This window comes from Tinamus guttatus, unplaced genomic scaffold (assembly GCF_059628265.1).
Source record: "Tinamus guttatus ecotype Peru unplaced genomic scaffold, ASM5962826v1 Tinamus_guttatus_pri_ptg000198l, whole genome shotgun sequence".
Taxonomy (NCBI): Eukaryota; Metazoa; Chordata; class Aves; order Tinamiformes; family Tinamidae; genus Tinamus; species Tinamus guttatus.
The window spans coordinates 2897865-2919738 of record NW_028288732.1 but is presented as its reverse complement, the minus strand read 5'-3'; the positions used below and the strand labels follow the sequence as shown (position 1 = coordinate 2919738).

Sequence of the window (21874 nt, the reverse complement as noted above, 5' to 3'; positions counted from 1 at the left end):
AGTGACGGTGCTGCTGCTTTTGTTACTGCTTTGGGAATGCACAGGTTGTACAGGATCTAATTGAGAATAATTGCAATAGATACTTAACACCATTAATCTTGGAGTCAGCCATTTTGCAACATTAAAAAGTTTCAATATGAACTCCTTAAGAAAAATCTGTGCTCGCTTTCATCTTTTCCCCATTAAAAAGGTGGTGATACATAGCTAATGAAAATCAATTAAAATATAAATAATTTTTTTTGTATCCTCTGGTCTATGCTGTCAAATCGACTGGCCTTTAAATCACAGACATGCAGAGGGTTATACTGATTTTTTTATCCTATTTTTTTTCAATAGTTCATAAATTGCTGAAACAAAACTTCTCAAAAGGCTTTTAAATCCTCACCACTGGAATTTCTTTTACAGAATATGTCTCTAAACCAATAAAGCACTTAACTTGGCAGCTCCTATCTTAGTGGATATAATTGGGTGTTAGGCACCAAACTCCTCTAGCCTCTTCAGCAAATTGCTGTCTTTATACTGCCTCTATACAAATGTAATTCTTACAGTACTGAATGGGCTTGAGGATTTTTTTTCCCTGCAATACTCTGTTAATATTGTAATCATACATTAAAAAACAGAAGTTATTAGAAGAATATAATAAAAATATAGACTGATATAAATTTTATGGCTTACATAGGCATTGTTCTTTTCTGGATGCATGTTTTCCTGGAAAACTCATCTAATTAAAGTCTTATCTACAATACAGTGTAGGAGAGTCTACTACATCTGAGGCTGCAGGGGAGGCCTTCCCATTTTCCTTTGACTGCTCATCCCACCTGCAGCTCTCGGTTTCTTCTGACACTGTAATTTGTCAGAAGTTTCCAGATCATTAATATGTGGTGGGATTTACTCTACCTTTTTCAGCTGGTAGTTAGGCTCATACTGCTGCTTACCTCAAATCCCAGCTTTCAGTGGTATTCTGGCGAGAGCTGGTGTAGAATGGACTATTTTGATATAATGACATATTTGAGCAGAAAAGCACTGAATATAATTGTAAGGCTAATGACAGAAACACTTGTTTCCTTTATATTCTTCCTATCAGATGAGTTATATTAAGAAATAATTTCTCCGAGGAGCTACTTAACCAAAAGCAGGAGAAATACTGTTTGGGAAGATGGGGCTATGTGGAAAGCCCCAGAGTCCACAATCCACACTGGGAACCCTCCTGTCACTAATTCCAGATCAAACTAGAATTGAACTTGTTCTCTGGCCTAACTACAGTAGGTTGGTGAACTGCTAGGGCCTGAACAACAGGCCCAAGTCAGGGTTGACTTACAGATGAAGTACTTTGTAGAAGTACAGAACTTGCCTGTAGAACTGCTTATACTAACGTGCTCGTAGGCCTGCCAGGCTGTTTATGCTAACCTGCATGGAGGCTTGTTAAGCTGTAACTTTTGTAGGCTCTCGTGCAAGTGTTTTTGACCTTGAACGGAGCCCTCCCATCCAAGGCCTGGGCTCTGGCCAAGTCCCGGTCCTGAACAGTAGGGAAAGAATTCCACAGCGGATGTTACCGCTCAAAAGAAAATGCAAGTTATCGTGATTTGCTGATTTGACTCTATAAAAGCTGGACCCTCTTGCCGCGACTTTGGAGACCTCACTTAGGGGTGGACAAAACGCGTTAAGATCTCTCAGTTGCCAGGAAGGTTCTCCAAATCCTCCCTGCAACAGGGGTTCCCAAGCGACTGCGGATCTGGGTGATGGTCATGTATTTATTACCATCTATTCTCTTTCTCGCATAGCAGTGGTTAGATGCATTACCTTCCTTATTTTGTCTGTTGCTAAAAGTGAGCGCATAGTAAGCTTATTATTTTGTTAAATGCATCATTCTGTATTGCCTAAAAAATTAATAGTGAAATAAGATCATTATTTCTGCTAGTGTCTGGTTCTTTCCATCGCCTCCCGCTCCCTACCATCCATTGGCAAAACAGTTGGATATTTGCTTTCATACAAATGAGATCCTTAGGTACCTTCACTGATATTCCAGATCGTTTCAGAATAGTACAATTTGTCTTTCAAAACCTAATGCATAGATAAGATGTAGTAAAAGCACCCAGTTCAGTGGCGTGTTTTATCGGTAATGAATCTGAGCTGAGTCACCTGTCTGCAACCTGAAGCTTTAGAAAGATCTCTCTGAGGTTCCAGATTTCTCGTTTGTGCTATTTACTCCTACTTATGTTGCTGGTGTTCCTTTTGGTTTGAGAAACAGCAAGGTAAGGTAAGAGGTATTCCTCTAAAGAGGAATAAGCAAGCATCTGAGATTCTAAAAGTGGCTTTCTTTGTACTGCAGTTTATGAACTTATAGCTTTAGAGCAATTATTTTCAATTTACTTCCTAATGCAAGTAAGAAAACACTGAATTAAAGGTTATGAGTAAAAACTACTTCTTTAGTAGCAGTAGTAATAGTTCTTTAGTAAAATAAATAGTAAAATTTAGAAAAAGAGAAAAGACTTTTGGCAGAAACTTCTCCTTTCTGCCATAGCCATTTTTATACAGTAGGGACATTCGCACTTGGGCTCAGGCTTTTCACTCTGATATTGCATTAGACTGTGGCAATTGAAAAGCTCTGCTTTTGAAATATAATTTAAAAACATATGTAGCTTATGTCTTTAAATATTAATCAGTGGAAAACAGCTTTTATGCCACTTTCTAGATTTGTTCTGGAATGTTTAATTAAGTGTCAAGTGCAGTTGTTGCATAGGGAGAAGCCAGTCTGCTAGTGAGATGCAGATAAATGCATTTTCCTCTAGCTGTAGTACCTGCAGCGTCAAGGGCCTGTATTTGTGTGAAATGATACATCATGCATAAATCCTTAGTGTCACTCCATTGATTTAATTTAACCCACAGATTTGACTTTCGTATGTTCTGTACTACATGATCCACTTCTCAGTAAATCTGTTTTAAAAATCCGTTTCAGACTGTAGCACCTTCTGAAAATAAAAGTTTGCTAGATGGCTGATAATAAACTATATACTAGTCTGTGAGGTGCCTTTTTTGTTGCTCTTTATCTGATACTTCTTCTAGTGAAACCTCTGACTGAATCTCTCCTCTCCTGCCAGAAGAAAGAGGAGGATGGAGAAGAGATGGCCTTTTAGCAGATATGAGATGAAACACCTGTTTTACAAAGGAATATGACTGTATGTTTGCTGCCAGCACACCAATTGCTTGAATTAGGGTAAGATGGAAGAAGGAATTAGTAGGAGCCTGCAGTGCAGATTTCAGAGGTTTATTTGTTCTGCTCACTCCTCTCACCTTATCTTTTCTTCTGATGTGTCTTTCTCCTTTGTGCTATGGCAGGTTTTTGGTGCTGCGCTTAAATACAAGTGCAGACAATTCCTCATGCAATTGTAGATGCCTGGGTGTCTGGTGACTGCTTTGGGGTACTAGTACAGCTCTGTGATGTGTGCTGTGCAGGTGAGTTCTGCTTTCCACCTGGACTCATTTTCCAGGTTGATTGTGATTCTGAGCACTGTAGTACGTGGGCTTGGAGAGCTCTCGAGACCTTTTGGAGGAAACCAGTCATGTTCCTTGACATGAGCTGCTGTGTGTTGTTCTGTGGGTTGAAGGGGAGAGGTGATTGCTTTTAGAAACGCTGGGGAGATTTCAGCAGGCAAGAAAACTGTAAGCAGGTGTGGATTGAGAGCCTACTAAGGAGTTATTAGATATACCTTCTTTGAGTTTCCTAACAAATAGTTTAATAGCTTCTAAGGTCAAGCAAGCAAGTATCTTGCTATTGTAGACGCAGCATTACCTCACCCTAGTAAACAAAAAACAAATTGTCTGGTTTATGTACTGCTTAGTTATTTCTGGTTCTGAGACCAGAGGAAACCCACTGTGTAGTAGAAGTTGATTTTTCTAGTGGCAGCAAAACTGATTTCTAAAATACAGCTTGATATTTACTCTTTTACATTAAATCACTGAAAGTGCTGTGGGATTTTATTCGTGCTTTAAAATGCATTGGGTGAAAGTTGGAACATAAATTGAAGGTATGCCATAACTATGTACACTAGGGATGGCAAATTTAATACCTTTATAAGGTGAGCCATTCTGTTCAGTTTATTAGTAGAGGGAAGGATAAGATAAGTTAGGAAAATGAGTCTAGTAAATCAGAAGTGAATTTTAGTGTTCATCGTAAATAAATGAGAAGAAGACAGGTTTTGGGTTCTCAGATTTTTCTTTTTGCATTTTCGATCCTCATTTAATCATTTCATAAATCAATTAATTACTGTCTGGAAACCTGAGGGCAGCAGGAAATTGGGTTCAAATTAAAAAGAAAAGGAGGCAATTTGTTTGAAGATTGAAAGTTGACTGTTCAGTCAAAGTTTAATCAGAAGTGACCCATTATTTGAAAAGTGGAACATCAATGTCTTTCTAATTTCACAGAATGCTTCATTAAATTAGTATTGAAAAGATCAGGTTAACTGATCGTTCTGAAAGGCAGATGAGTTAAGAAAGGAGGTTTGGGGAGCCAGCTTGCAAATACATATGCTGTTCCTGTCTGTTTCTCTTCTGGAGAGCTTCACAGAGAAACAAAAAGCATTTAGCTGGGAATTCAAGGATTATTGGCAATATCTTTTCTACAGCTTGTATGAACTGTATTATAAAAAGATATCTTGCTTTGAGAAGAGCAAACATTCCTAATCCATTTAGATCGCTAGGTACCCACAGAGCAATTTACAAAAGACAATAACCAGCAAAGAGGGAGTTTTCAAAGACGTGAATGGGAGCTGGGCGTCTAGATCTTAGGATCTTTTTAACCTTTTGGTGATCTAAGCTTGCTAAAGTCTCTCCATAAATTAATGCCATCCTGAGATTATTCCGTTCCACAAAATGCAGCACACTGTGCGCATGATGCAAAGTGAGTGTAGGTTGCTACCGAGCTGCTGGGTGGAAAGGCAAAACGAAGGGTCCATTAAGAGTCCTCCTAACTCCAAGGTCTCTCCTGGCCTGTTGTGACCTGCATCCGAGGCCCAAGCTGCACCCCAGTCACTGCTCTGGTGCCAGCAGGCTGCTAGGCTGACACCCACAATGGCAAGAGTGGAGAAGATACCAGCAGTCATCCGAATTCTCCATGATGCTAGTGCCTAAGTAGAAGTGAAGTAGCAAATGAGTGTGGGAGAACATGAGGGGAGTAAGTATAGCTGTAATTCCTGCTGTAGGTGAAAAACATTAAGGTATAATGTACTTATTTTTAGTGTGCTTTGGATTAAAATGTCTTTTTCTTAGTGTGTATTTGCTAGAAATTTGCTTAGCAAATTGCCATTAAAAAAAAAAAAAGCTCTGGTGTGAGCTTGCTGAAAGAATAAATGAGCAGGCTAATTCACTGTTGCTCACTGTTGGAAGTTCAGTTGCTCTTGCTGTTAAATGCCGAGAGCAATCCTGAAACATCATCTAGACCCATAGCTCTACCAGACGCGTTTTAGGGTAAAGTGGGGTCTTCTCTTATTTGGCAAATTTGTGCAGCTCTCTCTGCTGGACCTAGTGCTTGAATAGCAGTAAAAGACAAGAGAACTAGAATATGCTTTCTGCTATGGTAGTTTATTATGGTGATATTTCTGGTACTGCCACTTTATCCAGCAATTTGCGGGTCAAATAGGTTGTCCAGCTCATTCTGAGGATAAGGTAGTTTGTGTCTCTTCTCCTTTTTGACTTCTCTCGTTTGAATTGAAGCTAACAGCACGTTTTTTTTTTTTTTTTTTTTTTTTTTTGGTGAAATACTGTTTTTCTTCAGCCTTTGCATGGTTTGGAACCCAGCCTGTGAAAGAGCAAAGCTCGGGCGCATAAAAAGAAGTTGTACACACCAGAACAAAGCCACTAAATTGAGGGAACCAGAGAGAAACATATTTCCTGAGGTTTAAAACAGTCAGTCCTACGGCTTGTTTTTAGTAAGTGAAAAGAGAGTGGAGGGAAACCCTTACAAATCAATCCTGTTAAAGCTAGGATCAGTATTAATATTATTTTTGACCAGAACATTCTGCTCCTGCACAGCATGCCCTCTCTGAATGCAAATAGCTTCATGGCTGTTGAAGAATGAGCTGAGTATCATTGCTAGCTTTAATGTGCTTAAAGAAAGAGCTTCACTACTTATTTGTACAGGGTATGAGTCATTTTTGGAGCATAAGGACAGAAGTATTGAAGATCAGGAAATGACAGGAGGAATGCTAGTCTCGTAGGCATGGGAAGCTGGTATTTGGACAGGACGTGTTTCCAGGATATTGTCAATATTGTCCAATGGTCTGGAAAAAAAAATCTAGCCCAGAGGAATTATTTGTCTTAAATAACAGGACTGTTTTAGCCGCATTCTGGACTTCTATGCATTTTATTTGGAGTTCAATATGAAGAGACTCTGAATGTTTTCCAAAATGATTTTTATGGAGATGGAATCATATTATTATCCCATGATGATTTAGGCATTTCTGGGCCAGGGATGTTGAGAGCTTCTTATTGCTGCTATTACAATTTTATATGTATTTTGATAGAGCATAAAAATTGTACTCGGAATTGGGGCACTCTCTTATTGGGTCTTACATAAAACTCCTGAACTAGCATATGTAAAATGTTATGATTATGAATCTGGCAGAATATATTCATTTCACGACTCACAATTCTCTACTTAACCTTTCTTGATGGTTACATTTCTTATATTCTTACTGTTGTGCCTGTAGAGGCAAAAAAAAAAAAAAAAAAAAAAACCCTTAATGGCAATAAGAGCCAGCATGTGAGCTCTAGGACTAGGCTAACTTAATCTGAACCTGAGTCTGCATCCTTGGAGATTTTATAAGCTTTGTTAGATAAAGGGCAAGACTGCTTCCCCAGGACTCAGATGGGAAGAGCTGCTATGTGGAAGTTTGTCAGAGAGGCTTATAGTTCCTTTACGTTCTCCTGCACACCCCTCTCTGGTAAGCCTGAGTGTGGTTCAGTGTGGCACGCAATGCAGTGCACACTAAATACGAAATCCAGTAAAGGACTTTGGGATATTTTAGCTAAACGCAATAATATTATACTTAGATGCTTTGAGACTTACTACCAAAATAGCCATCAAAATGCAGAATAAGATTCAGGGCAAGGCAAGACTGAGGCCTTTTAAAAGACGATAAAATATGATGCCAAACTTAAATGCTAACCAGAGCAGGACCTGAAGTGAGGAATTGGTTGCATCTCTGTTTAGATGTGCATTACAACACAGAATTTTCTTTGAAGAGTATGATTATGTAAAAGAACTGCTCATAACTAATAATTTACGTGACTAAATGTCGTGGTAGTCATGTACTTGCATATCCTCTTGCTGGTCTCTGGAATAACTGTGGCTTATATCGACACAGAGAAAACTTTTCTTCTTAGTGTAGTTTTTGGGCTTTTATACCAGATTTAGGAATATGAGTTCAAAATTAATCCCATATATGGTAACTTATGCATCTGTGAGGTGTGGGGATTGGTTTTGTGTTGCTTAGCTTTTCAGTGGTGGCCACCGGCAGAACTAGAGGAAACAGCCAGAAACTGAACACGGGAACTTAAGGAAAAATTTCTTCACAGTGAGGGTGCCAGAGCACTGGAACAGGCTGCCCAGAGAGGTTGTGGAGTCTCCTTCTCTGGAGATCTTCAAAACCCGCTTGGATGCAGTCCTGTGCCACGTGCTCTAGGTGACCTGCGTGTGCAGGGGGTTGGACTAGATGATCTCTAGAGGTCCCTTCCAACCTTAAGTGTTCTACAATTCTATGATACCTGGTGTTAAAAAGCGGTGAATGCAAAGAATCTGCTAAATTATGTAGATGGAATTGCTGTATACAGAAGTAGGATTATTAAAGAAGATAAAAACATACAAAAGCATATATTGTGATTATTGTATTTGAAGACTAGATCTAGACTTCTTTTGAAGACTAAATCATAACTCATTTAGTATACGTGACTATATGTGATTAATACAAGTGATTTTTTTGCCTAGAAAAGAATTAAATTTATAATTTTTTTTTTCTCCTTCCTCTAGGCAAAATTCACTCCTTCTCAGGGAAATACAAAGACAACAGAAAACCAAGTCATTAGAAGTTCTTGGTTCTTCTTTGCAGACTTGGAATGAGTTAATTATATCAGTGAAAGAAAGACTAATAATCAGCAAAACTTAAAATAATTTGAAGACTTTTGAATCTCTGAACAAAATCCAGTAAGCATTTGAAGAAATAAATGCATGTGGAATCCTAATAGTGCTCTCATTTCTTTTTGATAGAATTCCAACTTTCTCCATGAGGCTCTTTTTCCTGTACACCCAACAAAAGCTGAAGAGTTGGATCCATCTTTCAGATTGCATGAGACCATTGCTAAGGTAAAAAGAATGGAGATATCTCATTTATATGTACTTTCTTTCACATGGACACATCTGAATTTGGCTTGTAATTGTAATGATATAATTGCATATAATTGTAACTATACAAGTAATTTTGACATTACTTCTTTTTCATGAGCTTTTTTTTTGTAGTTAAAAGTGTGGGCTTTTCCATTTAGATTATGAATATTCTTTTGGGCTACTTTGGTCAACTTGCATAGTCAAAAAAAATCTGTGCATATATTCTTCGTTTTACGTGATTCTGTTTTCTATTAAAATGTATTTTGCATAACTGACATTAAGCTTAAGATATTGGAATGAGCGTGGGGCATTGAGCCCCTTGATAGCAGGGTGTAGCAGTTTTGTTATCATCCATGTTGACGCTGTTCTGGCTCCCTTCTCTTGCTCCAGTGTAATATTCCCTTCTTGTTATTTATTAATGCAGCCCAAATACTGTGTCTCTGAGGTGCTGCCTCTTTGCTGTAGAAACTATGTAAGCCCTGACTCTAGGAAGATGAAAAACTACAGATGAGTTAAAGTTTAAACTTCATACACTTCAAATAGTGTGTATGATCCAGAATATAGATCCATATAGATCCAGAAGTATCAGACCTCATGAGCTGATTTCTTTGTTTATTTGGTGGTAACAGCAGCTGCTATTGAAACACTTATTTTGGTACCAAAAATAAATTGACAAAGCTCAGCAGTGTGCAAATTTAACAAGATAGATACTTGACACAGTAACTGTTCTTGGTTTAAAAAAAAAACAACAACCAAACCAAAAGTAGTATATGTTCGTAGGCACTTTTTTTCCCCAATCTTGGCAGAATTTGACCATTAAAGGAGCAGTTACAAGAGAAGAGACTTCTCTGATGTTTCTTTAATACAATAGGTGGTAGTTAAGCCATCCTTGATGCCAAGGGGACCAAAAAGGAGATATCCAAGTTTCTTCCTTAAGATTGAGGAAAGTATGTGTGTTATTAATTACTGCATGATTTGTAACTTACTAATTAGTGTGTGATGGAGTGTGTGTATTCTGAATAATCTGTATGTCAGTGTATGCTCTATAGTGCTGACTAATACAGAAAAACTTTTGAGAAATTTGAAGTATTTTTTGCCATTTAAATTACAAATGATTTAAAGTAGATTTATTGAACGCTACAGTTTCTTTTATAAAACATGATGAAGATCACATTGTGATACGGCTATATTGTCATTTTGCTTTTCAGAATATGCACCTGAATGCTTTCAAAAAGAATGTTTTTTTAAAGACTAATAATGATGATAAGAATAGAGCAATCAGGCGAGATCTGTAGTAGATGATATTGTGCTCTTTATCTTACTTGATCTTCAGGTAGTTTGTAAATAGCTAGAATAGCAAAAGTATTCTGAATTTCATCTTCTTTGTATTTAGATGACAGTGTTGTTACTGCCTTACTGCTTGATTCCCTCTCCCTCTCTTCTTCAGAGTAACTAAGGCAAACACTGGTGTTAGATTTTGTTCTCTTTTTCAATTTGAAATCTCTCCTTCCCCCCCCCCCTTTTTTTTTTTTGATGAATGTCCAGAAATGTGTGCACAACTTCCTTCGGCAACAGTTATTCTTTCATATTCCTGTTGGGAATACCGTGTCAAATACGTTTTATGATAGTGCTGAAAACTGTATCCCATTGGTGACTGAGTCACTCTTGGATTGAATAATTCATCCGAGCCCCTTTGGTGTCTTCTGAAACCTCCACTGAATGAGCCCCTGTTTGAAAAGAGGTAGCTGTAAGTCCCTAAGAAGGTGACCTTGCAGTCTGCATTCCTGTTTTATCCCATTTCTGTTCCCCCAGTACTGAGGAACATTCAGTTCTCACAGGAGAAACCTAGCACAGGAAATCAAACATATCTTTTAAAAAGGAAATGATTAAAAGAGAAATATTAGCTGGGGAAAATGTATGTGTTCAGCTGACATCTGAAAGTAATGAAAAACAGTGTATATTACCATGTGTATAGACACTACAGAAGACAACTAAAACTAGGTGAGCATTATAGTGCCTAATCAAATACCAAATAACTCCCGTCTTGAATTTCCCAAGCTAATTCAGGAAAATTCACGCCAGAGGACTAAACTGAAACATTAAGGTTCTCCCTAGTAGACTTGGATTGATCCCATTGCTTGGTGCATTACAGTGTTATAAAATCTCCCTGAGGTTGCATTATATCCAGCTAAATTGTTTATTAAAAAAAATTAAAAAAGGATTGTAAGGTGTTTATTTATAAAATACCCTTTTTTAAAACTAATAAGACAGCTGTATAATGTTTTTCTTTGCAATTTTATAAAGCCCGGAAAAAATACTTGGATGGCAGCAGAGTCCTTTGGGGGTGCTGGAATCCCCCAAATTCCCCTAATCACAAATCCAAGCTTTTCACCGGATGCCAGGTTTATGCTGCCTGGAGTGATCACTTTCTCCTTGGGCAGATTCTCTTCTTTCAGAGCGCCATTTGATTCTAGTCCCTGGATGTGTAAACAAGCTACTGCATTTGCAGTCAGATTTCTAAAGAGTTAAATCTTAGTTATATCTGGGAGCTATTTCAGAAATGTGTATTTTTATAGCCTCTGACTGTATCATTCTACAGGCAAATTAAAGCAATTTAAAAGGTAGAACTTTGTTTGTTTTTTAATCTTTAATTCAGTCTGGTTTCCATGGTAAAAGAGAAAATATTTTGAGGTTTAGATAGAAATATAACATTTTGAAAAGAAATAGTGAATCATTTGTATAGTCTTTCAGAGCACTAATATATGGCATGACATTTAGATTTAACTGTGTGCTTGTAACATGCAAATATGAAGAATAGTAGAGAAAAGGTAAGCTAGTTGCTGGAAACTTTAATATAAGAAGTTAAATATCGGAAGAATTGATTTAAGGCAAAGTATTTCTAATCAGATGTTTGCTTAATGTTTCATCCCAGAAATGCATTTCTATGCATATATTACATTGTAGAAAATTTCTCTAAGGGAAAATATGGAGCTGTGTGAAGATCATACAGCAGTAACGTGATTACTAGTAATATTGGCAATTTGCCATGGCACTGATGTGGGCGATGAATGCAAATGGATGGCAGATGTGCAAAGATTTTCTGAATTATTTCTTTTTAAATATGGATTGACAGGTCTTCTTTCAGAAACAAGCACAAACAGCGACTCAAAAGACCATTAAACATTATGTACCTTGGTTCTGCCATATTTTCATATATGGTGTTTCATAGGCCCCAGGATGAAGTCACATTTAGCAAAGAGTAGGATCAAAGGATTCTCAAATTAAAAAATGATGCTTATAATGTCTGCCCTGTTTTAGTCTTCATCTTCATCATGCTGACCAATTCCATCATACTAAATGTCTACTTGCATGTTACGGTTCACAGAGTAGAAAATTGAGATTTTAAGTGGATGGGCATCCTAGACTTTCTTTCACAAATCTATGTCATTATATTTATCATTAGCTCTCTAAGCTCGCTTTGCTCTGAGGAGGAATCTGTGCTTAACTAGTCGTTCCTCGGTTCTTGTTCAGTGTCCTTTGCTGCTCTTCCCTAGAGGGTTACATAGGAAGAAGAACAAAGAAAGGGAGGTTGAAATAAAGAAACAACAAAGAGACTAGTGCACAGAAGAAGCAACAGTGGAAGAGGGGTAGCTGTAGCCTTCAGTTATGACTGAGAAAATGCTAAATTTGCCAAAAGGAAATATGCATAGGAAGAAAGATAAAAAATGGAGGTCTTTATTTATTTTTAAATGGCAGGAGGAATGGCAAGAAAGATAGGAAGTTTTGCCTCTGAAAAGGAAAAATATTGGTATTCGAAACAATGTTTGCTCTCTTTTTTTTCCTGAACTTCATTGGACAGGATTTATAGTCAATAATGGAATAATAATCAACTAGAATGGTCTAGAATTACCGTGCATGCTCTGAAATAGCTCAAGGCAACAGTTTTGAATGGGCAGGATGCCTTTTCATGGTTGGACCTTTTTGTGATATTTATAATCCTCTCAGTTATTCAAAAGAGCTTGTTTAACTAGATATTAATTACGGTGAAAGAACAAGGGAAGACAAAAGAAAATGCTTGAAAAAGTAACTTCCAATTGTTATTTAGGTAACTAAGTGCTATTAATGCTATCCTTACTCTCAAATCTTTATATTTTCATTGTGGTACTCAGCAGGTGAGGGCAAATTCTCTATTTAAATATGTATTATATATATGAATATATTTATATTCAATTAATTACACATACTGTTTGCAAAGAATTTCTATTGTGAGAAGAATTTTACAATTTCATTATATAATAAGAAAAAAACAGATCCAGTGAATATATGCTTAAAATACAGCAAATGTTACTAGTACAGAATGCAGCAGCTTTCAGCTGGATTTATTTTCGAGCTGATATGTTTTTGGAGCTCTTCTTTTCTCCCCGTGGGAGATGCAACACGGACAAACTCCTTTTCATTCACAAATCTATGATTAAATTCAAGTAACTCATTTGCCAAAATAAAAGTTTTGACAACTGTGTATTTTCTGTCAGCGAATTGCTTTACTGTTTTTTTCCAGTACATTAGTTTCAAGGAGTTACACTTTTCTAAAGATATCTTGCCTACTTACTTTCCTTTACAGTTTATAAGCACATGATTTCTGGAAATAAGCCTGTCAAGCACTTGGTTCATTATTTAAAGCTGAAGTTAGCCATCAAAATTGACCTTCACCAAATCGAGCATGTTAAAAGTATTTTATTGCTAAAAATGAAACGAATAAATAGCTGGGTTTGTGGCAATTATACAGTGCTAAGAGGCAGCCTAATGTTGCTTTACAGTTGGATATACCCATACAATACAGTGTCAGGGGACCATGCTTCTTTATGTTGACCTTGAAATCCTGGAAAATAGCAGTAAAGTTCCGTGGAGATTATTAAATATCATGTCAAGAATTAAAGCAATGCGGCATTTAGGGTCAAAGATGATGCTTCTTGGCACAGTGTGATTATATATATTCTGGTTATTCTTGAAGTGGTGATAAGAAGCAATTTTGCACACTGAAATCTGAAGATGTCCGTCAGCCTGAGCATGGATACTGTTTTCAAACCGGTGGATCTAATTTAGCTCACTGCTGCAGCAAATTGGAGCTTATTTCTCCACTGATAAGAGAGTGCTATGCCAGTTTATAATGGGCGAGAATGGCCTTTCTCCGCCACACTTTTTTTTTTTTTTTTTTAATACAAGATACCATCTGTTGTTTGAATATTGCCCAAGGGGTGCTTAGAAAATGCATCAGAAATTACTGCCTTCTGGAGTTACAGGTCTGCTAAAAGCTTCATCCAAGTCTGGGTGCCGAGATGATCTAGTTTGTCACATTAGACAAATATGAATATTTTAATTCTTGTAACACGCACTGTTCCATGCCATCTTTCCTTCCTTAAATTGTTCACTGTTACTTACTTAGTAAAATTAAACTTGGCAGAGCCGCAATGTCTTAATATATACAAGAAAACAAACAAACACAACGTAAATAGCATGGATTTTAATGTCAAGTTTATTCCAGCTTCCTCCATGTCTCCTGCCCACGTTTTGGCAGTAATTTTATAGCAGAACTCGACAGATCTCTCCATTCAGTTCATCAATCAGGTCAGGTCTTTGGCATGACACTCGAAACAACTGCCTGGCAGTCGGGTTTCATAGCTGCGAGTGTCAGAGCTGACTTGTCCCTGGGAGTTACACGTCTCAGCTGGAAGTTAATGGTGCTCAGCAGGTACATGCCAGCTGACCATGTGTATGCCCCATTGCAGCTGCAACGAAAACAGATTATCTTAATTGCTTCGAAAACTTTAATTTTTCTTTGCAAAAAGGTATTTCACACACAAGTTGGTTTTTTTGTTAAAAGATGTAAATATAATTTTAAAAATTTCCTCATAAATGGTGCATGAGGATATTTGAAAATGGAATTTTTCTTCTTTGAGAACAGACATATCTTTATTAATCTTCAGTTCTTTCTCAGGTTGAAAATGCCATGCTATGATCTGCTTTATTCAGATACATATCTGCTTATATTTGCTGCTGTTTGCCCAAATACAAAATAGTGAAAGCCTTGTTTACAGAGCTGCACTAGTACGTTGTTACTGAGCTCTAATGGCTTTGGAAAATGTGAAAATCCTTGCTACTTGTCATTTTTTTTTTCTGGGATACTAGATGAAAGAAACTTATCCTGTAGAAAGCTCATGCTGAGGAAAGGCATGTGTGGTTTTGGAGATAGAAGTTCTGGAAAATAATTCCTGTGTTGTATGTCCGTGACTGATAGCTTACCACTCTCTGAAGGTAAGCAGTATCCTGCCAGATTTGAACTTCAGCTTTTGGTGTGTTCAGAGGCTTGGTACAAGCCAAGACTGACAGCCAGGAAATAATATAACATGTTCATATATTAATGTAATTCTCTCTATTCCGGTGTTTACAAATTTGATTATAGTATCCAAAAATCAATAAATAATTTGTACTTTATAGTAAATTATGCCCCCATTAGTAATCTTTGTGATTTTTCCTTTGGCAAACATTAATGGACAAATACAAATTTGTTTGAAAAGGGAAAAAGCTCCTAAGCAGCACACCACTGAAAGAATATATTTGTTCCATAATAATACGTGTTGCAAGAGAACGTATTTCACAGCTGCTTTATTGGGAAACCTTACATTTAAAAATACAGACTCTGTTCTTTTAGTGACCAGTTGAGACCTGACTTGAGTGATTTCTGCATCTTTTGGAACATTCACGGTAATTGGTATTTCTAAGAAACAGCATATATTACTTGAAGCCAAAGCTATTTTATCATTTGAAATAGAAGTTTGGGAACTGAAAAAAAGTTAAATTTGTGGCAGCAGGGCATACTTGTGCTGGATGTTGATTATCATAAAAGCCATGTTTACGTTATTAAATTGGGATTTATTCATTCATACCTGGCTGTGAAGATATTGTAGAACTGAAATATCTGAAGACAGAATCAAAATAGTTGAAAAAAGTAAATGTTAGGAGAGTATTATCATTACCAAACTATGTGTAAACTGATGAGTAGAGTGAAGAAAAATTTGACTTTTTTTTTTTTTTTTTTTTTTTAATATATGTTAGATCTGGGTAAAGCAGTTCATCAAGGAGGTTTGATTTCGGAAAAAGATTGTGTTCCTTGGTTCCTGCTTCCTCTGGAGCAGGAATAGTCTCACCAGGTCAGAGTACAAGCCCATTTCATGGCGTGGGTAGTGACAGATAGAACGTTCTTGGGGAATAAATACACAAAACCCAGGGCGGCATTGCAAGCTACTTTCTCCTAAATACTTTCTTCAGTGTACTGTGCTATTTTTTGGTCACTTGGTGTAAAATTTCTTAAGCTCTTAATTATTCTTTCGCAGCAGTTTCCCAGTCCACCCTGCAGAAGCTTACTGGTCCCCTTTTGAGTTTGTACTCTGACCTCCCTAACATCCCATAAGATCAAGACCCACAATACTTTATTTATTTTATTTTTTTTTAAACTACCCACTCGTAAAGTTTGTTGGTTCCTCGCTAGTGCTTTTAGTGTGAGAAATAAGCAACAAGCATCCTGTTGTTTACTTTTGGTATCAGTTGCTTTTTCCTCAGCTGAGTTGTGTCCAGAGTAACTACTTGGAGCCCTTACTCAGTCATTGCTGCCCAATATTCATGTTACCTCTCTCCTTTTTTATCATTTCTGTAGCATCTCCTTTCCTTCGAAGTAATTAGAAGTTTATACTGAATTTAAAGTATTGGAGTGCCATGGATTCATAGAGGACAGTAATATTTTCTTCTATAAACCTTTTCCCAATAGTGTATGACATGCAGTTTGTTTTTTTGGGGCTAATACTAACCATTAACTGTTTGTGATAACTTGACTGTTTATTTCTTAAATGATAGTATCTAATCTCTATGTTATAATTTGTTTATGCATACTCATAGGTTATTTTTTCCCATGTGCATTTCCTTGTATTTTTCAACGCTAACCTGCCATTTTCAGACCAGTAGTCAAATATTGTGAGATGCAAGTCAAAGGCACAGAGAATGGAAAACCTTTAGTCCTGCCCTCCGTTTGGTTTGGTAAAATCTCCTCATGTCTACATACCACTTGCTCTGCGCTTTGAAGTGGATGGAAAAGTTTTTGCTGTTTCTGGTGTGGAATGATCGGATTCCCTTTATCTCTCTGAGATAAATAAGACTTTAATGAATTTAATATGTGGGTAGTTTGATACTGAATAACTAAAGATTCCAACATTGTTTTTTATGTGAGATTTTGTGTAAGATCAAATAATGAGCTAATTATGGCTGATACAGTCTGAACAGGATAGTTACTTTTGCCTTTATAAACATTTCAGAAGGAAAGACATTCCTGAATGTGACAGGTAAAATGAGTGAGAAATGTGTGTCTATTAAGGAGATGGCTTTTCCTATCAAGTCAGGTGAAACCCCATTGTCATTGAACACACACTCAGAAAAAGTATATGCTCTTCAGTAATTGTCATCACCGTTATTTAGTCATTTACCTCACAATGTTTCATTATAATGAGGCAATTGGAGGAATTAAGAGGAAGTTTGGAAATACTTTTGAGTTACGCTTAATAAGGTAACCTAATAAGACTTGAGAATTGTATAGTTCTGAAAGCTTTAATGGCTTTCCCCCCATCAGCTGTACTACTGGAGCCACTTACCAGGTTATCAGGCTTGGAATAATAATAGTCTTTTATTGGTCCCTGCCAAAGTACAAATCAAAGCGTTGAAAGGGAGGCCAAAAGTGACCCCATAGACTTTGTGATGAGCTATGGCTGCTGACAGCAAACCCTTGAGAAAATTAATAGTGATGCTGATGATTCTGTACCTCAATTATGTGCTGCATAAACTGCACGCACTAGAACTAACTACGGTAATGCAATGAACTTCTAAAATAAAATAAAAAAGCAACAGAGAGGGATATTTTCATTTGTAGAGGAAATACCTTTGGGCCTTTTGTATGACATACTGTAGTAGTTCCATTATTTTTTAAATATAAGCGCTTTCAAGATGATGACAGGTAAATTCTTTTCTTGAAGTAAATAGAATGAAAAGCACTGGACTGCAAGACTGCTGGTAAATGAAATTCGCATTTTAAGCACAGGCCAGTACAGCACAGGAATTTTGATTTAAAGAATTCACAACTAACGGGATCAAACTGCTCTTTTCTTTTGAAACATTGGCAGGATAAACATTGCCACTTTTCCATTCTCTATTTTCACTTTTTCTCTAATCCAAGGATAGGGAATGCCCGTTTGTGTTGGGAATGCAGTGGGCTCTGTGTTTGGTTGTTCCTTTTTGCATAATGTCGCTCAAGTTAGTCTCTGTGGTACATGCTACTTGCACTAAGTATTTGGGTATCATGTTGCATTTCCTCTTCCTACATAATGTCTGTAAGTAAATTCTTTTTTTAAGATTTTTAACATTTTAAGATAATTTAATTTAAGATTAGATGGCATATCTAAATTACTGGGAAAGTGGCAAAACTCTTATGAAGATTGAGAGGGCATATTTTGAAAAAGTAGAGTAATAGTGAGAAGAACAATAATAATACTGTTTTCTGCCAGAGTTTAAAATGAAAACAAAATCTCATTGTAGTCAACCAGCTGGAAATTTCTGTGCATTTCATTCAATCTTCTGTTGTACTTTTGTGAGGGATGCAATTTTCCCTAGTATCAAGTAGAAGCCCTTTGACAAACCATGCACAGCACATTTGTGTAGCAAAGTTTTACTGGAAACATTTCTGCCAACGCATTAATATTGGCGTAGCTATTTCAGCCAAGTCCGTTCACATTCATGTGTTTGTGCTCCATCCATCCCTCTCGGTGTCAGAATGTTCTGGGAAAGGCTGGGTGGCAACGTGCCTAGGTACCCCAGTAGCTTCTGGCATCAAGGCAGCTGGATTTCCATTGATGTATCTTCCTTTTTCATTAAAAACAAAATGTCCTGTGTGCAGAACTGGAGGATTTGGCAGGGTTCAAGATTTCTGAGCAGCAGACACAGAATATTGCTGCGGAGTTACTGCACGTGTTACTGCACATAGGGTGCACACAGGGTGGATCTGGTGTCCTCAGAAAGCAGAAGTCTGGTGCATCCAAACCAAGTGCATGTGCAATAAAACCCATGTGTTTTGTAAGCCCAGGCAAATGCATGGCAACCTCTTGATTTTTCTGTTTGCCCTCCCAAACCCAACAGCAATTTATGATATTAATCTAAAGTAAGATGCTGTTACATGCCAATTTTGTTGCTAGAATTTGATAATGTAGATTCAGCAAAATCCTCCAATTGCCAGATATTCTCTCTATAAGTTAAATTACTAGCCTTTCTTTACTGATCAACTTCTCCTTTACTGCTTCCAAACATCGTGCTGGTATTTTATGGTCTGATAGGATCTGAGATGTGCAAAGCAAGGCTGTTCTCTGCGATCACAGTTTGAGTTCACACAAAGAGAAACTTGTCTGAATTTTTCCGCAAAGAGGCATAGTAATGTTTTACTGGTACGGTTTGATTTAGCACATATTCTCTTAAGCACCCAAGTGAGAGCTTTTGTTTTACCTTTAGCCTTCTTGCATGAAAGAGCATATAATCAAGTTCAAGCCGTGGGTAAATACAAACCTGCAGAGAACTCCCCTCTGACAGTGTGTATTTTATTCCGCAGCTATTGTCAGCAGCAATAAAAGCAAGAGCAGGTCTGGTGATATAAACTAGGACTGTAACTTTGAGGATGCTCTATGAATTGTGGTGAACAGGAAAGTAGCAGCATTCAAAGAACCTCTCTGGGGATTTTCTCAGCATTAGGTGTAAAGAGGCAACTTGGCTGGAAAGTGCCTGAAGTGTTTTGACAGACAGTCATTCTGCATTCGAGCAGACAACATATCCTCTATCTACTCTAACCTGGTTAGAGGAACCTCGTTAGAGTAGATACACTTAGAATTTTTCAGTAGTTCTCTGTTCCTAGAAGCAAATATCCACAAGGACTATTACACTTGATCCCCGAACTCTGATCAATAAAGACTAAAAAGTAAAGATGAGCTGAAAATACAGGACTCCAGATAAAAATGAAATGAACCTGTTTCAGTGACCAGCACAATTTCACTTAGTTTCATCAGGTATTAAAAATTAAAACATCCCCTTCTGACTCCTCCAGTGTGGACAAGTGTTATCAGCAAAGAACTATTCATAATTTGACATTTTTGCATGAAATTGTGAAAAAAAATGTCATCATTAGAATCTTCCAAATCTGTTTCTGGGGATCTTCATGAGCTCCTGGTCCTTAGTATGCTCTCAGCTCAGAGAACCCTTCCAACTGTGTGAATGTGAAAATAGTTGGGAAGTGGTGGCTCCAATAAATAAGCTGAAAATGCCAGAGAACACAGCCGTCATTAGTGTCAGGATTTCTGTCAATACCCTTCCTATTGTCTGTGTACGGTTGCAACTATTCTATTCTTTGACTGCCAGAAAGCAGTCAAAGAATAGAAAAAAATCCCTAAAGCGAGATGAATACATTGCAGGTTATTTCAGTTTGCTTTCTGATATTACAGGAAGACTTTGTTCTTTAAAAAACTGTTTTCATCGACTGCTATCAAGACTGTTTCTTAACTAGGTTTCTGTTACAACCATACAGTTCCCAATAAATCTTTGAAGCCTAAATTTTTCTTACTTCCTCTCGAGATTCATTTGGCAGCCATCAGCAATAGAAGAAAAAAAAATCATTGTGTCATTTTTTCAAGCTACAGGTGCAGTTTGAGCAAAGTAAGGAAATACATGCCAACTCTATTTAATGCAAGCAAAATGCAAGTTAACCATGTAACTATAAATGCAGACATACCAGTCCAATGATGGTTTTCCATTTTGTCCAGTAATGGCCTTATGCATAAATAAATTTCTTATGTCCATTGCTTTTATTCTTAATAATTCTGGACATGAGTGTGACATTTTGTCGAACACACAAAGTTTAGGTATTTCAGAAACATAACTATGTTATGTGAGATATTAAATGATTGCATATATACATGCATTTTTAAATGAATGTCAATACAAATGTTTTTAAATACAACCGCTGAAATTTGGCACAAGTCTGAAACTTGCTACTTTATTACACAGGAACATGTATGGCAATATTAGAATTTTACCCTTTTTCTGCTGCCTGTTCTGCAGTGCATACACACATTTAGTTTACTGAGTTAATCAGGGCACCATTTTTAACCAATTATTTAGCATCATGAGTGTTTGTTATTGGCTAACAAATACAACTGGCAAAGATTGAATTCTTACTTTGTCATACATGTTCTGAATTAGATGTCTGTGTGAGTAAAATGAGTCCTCTTAAAAAGTGATACTTTTTCTAATTGTCTGAGTACTTCAAAAGTACCATTTCTGTTGTATTAACTTGCTGTTCATCTCTTTTTCTTTCTCCTCCCACAAACCATGACTGTCAGTGCTTATGGATCATACACCACTTAATTAGGTTTTGCTTAATTAGAGTTTATATTATGATTTTGCATAGAACTCCCTCTTCCAAGGGAATTCATATTAGACAAAGAAGTCAAATCAGATGATCCTTCCCCTAGAGCATGCCTCTTAAAATATCTAAGTTTCTTCTAAGAATAATGTAGGGATTTTTTTTTTTAACGTTTTACATAATCCAATTTGCGTATGAGGGAAAATGAGATAAAATTTGTGGAACTTAAGTGTCTGCTTAAGTGCTTTATTAATTAGATAAAGAAATTACCTATTTAAGTACTATAGATGAATTACTTTGTTGGGCAAAACGGTGTGAACAACCTGCAGAAAATATATTTTCTATTAAGATCCATGAGATCTTTAGAATATATTTATTTCTTCATTGTATTTTTCAAACAATACTTACAACTTCATTTGGTATACAATTTTTTGTGCTATTATTATTATTTTAAATTCCATGACAGAACTAACAACACATCAGAGCCTTACAGATGCTGAAGTTTCCTGCATACACTCAGTCCTGTATTTAAAACAAAGCTTTGAAAAGAGTTTAGTTTCCCTTAAGGAATTTTAAAATGTCACATTTTTCCCCAAGAGGCTTAGTCCAATCCATGCTCTAAATCTTGTCTTCAAAATGTCAACACCAATTTTAGCACCTAAATGATAGTAGAGCTCTGCTGGAATCCCTCTCTTGGTGATGAGCACTTCCAGGCCTAGTGAATCTTGAATTCTTTGCAGCATTTTCTACCAATACATTGTAGATTGAGCCTTGTAAAGTATTTTTGAGTAGTGGAAATTGCAGATTCATGTCCTTCAAGCCACAGAAAGAAATACAGTGAGGTCTGACAACCTCTGGGAAAATGCACTGATGTGTGGGGTGTTAAGTAAAGTCATCACTCTCTTTGAGTGGTTGTGTTTTAATGGGCATACACTTACAAACAGGCTTTAGGCAAGTCTGCCTTTCAGAGCAGCTCCAAGTAGCTTTTGGCCAGAAGACAG

At 36.9% G+C, this 21874-nt stretch overlaps 1 protein-coding gene across 1 annotated transcript in view; it reads left to right on the top strand.

Moving 5' to 3' along the window:
- NAALADL2 (N-acetylated alpha-linked acidic dipeptidase like 2) overlaps positions 1 to 21874 on the top strand; it is a 212826-nt gene that overhangs the window by 150120 nt on the left and 40832 nt on the right. Inside the window, exon 11 of the mRNA XM_088523818.1 lies at positions 8261 to 8356. Coding sequence (XP_088379944.1) covers positions 8261 to 8356 — 96 coding nt within the window. The remainder of the gene's footprint in view (positions 1 to 8260; positions 8357 to 21874) is intronic.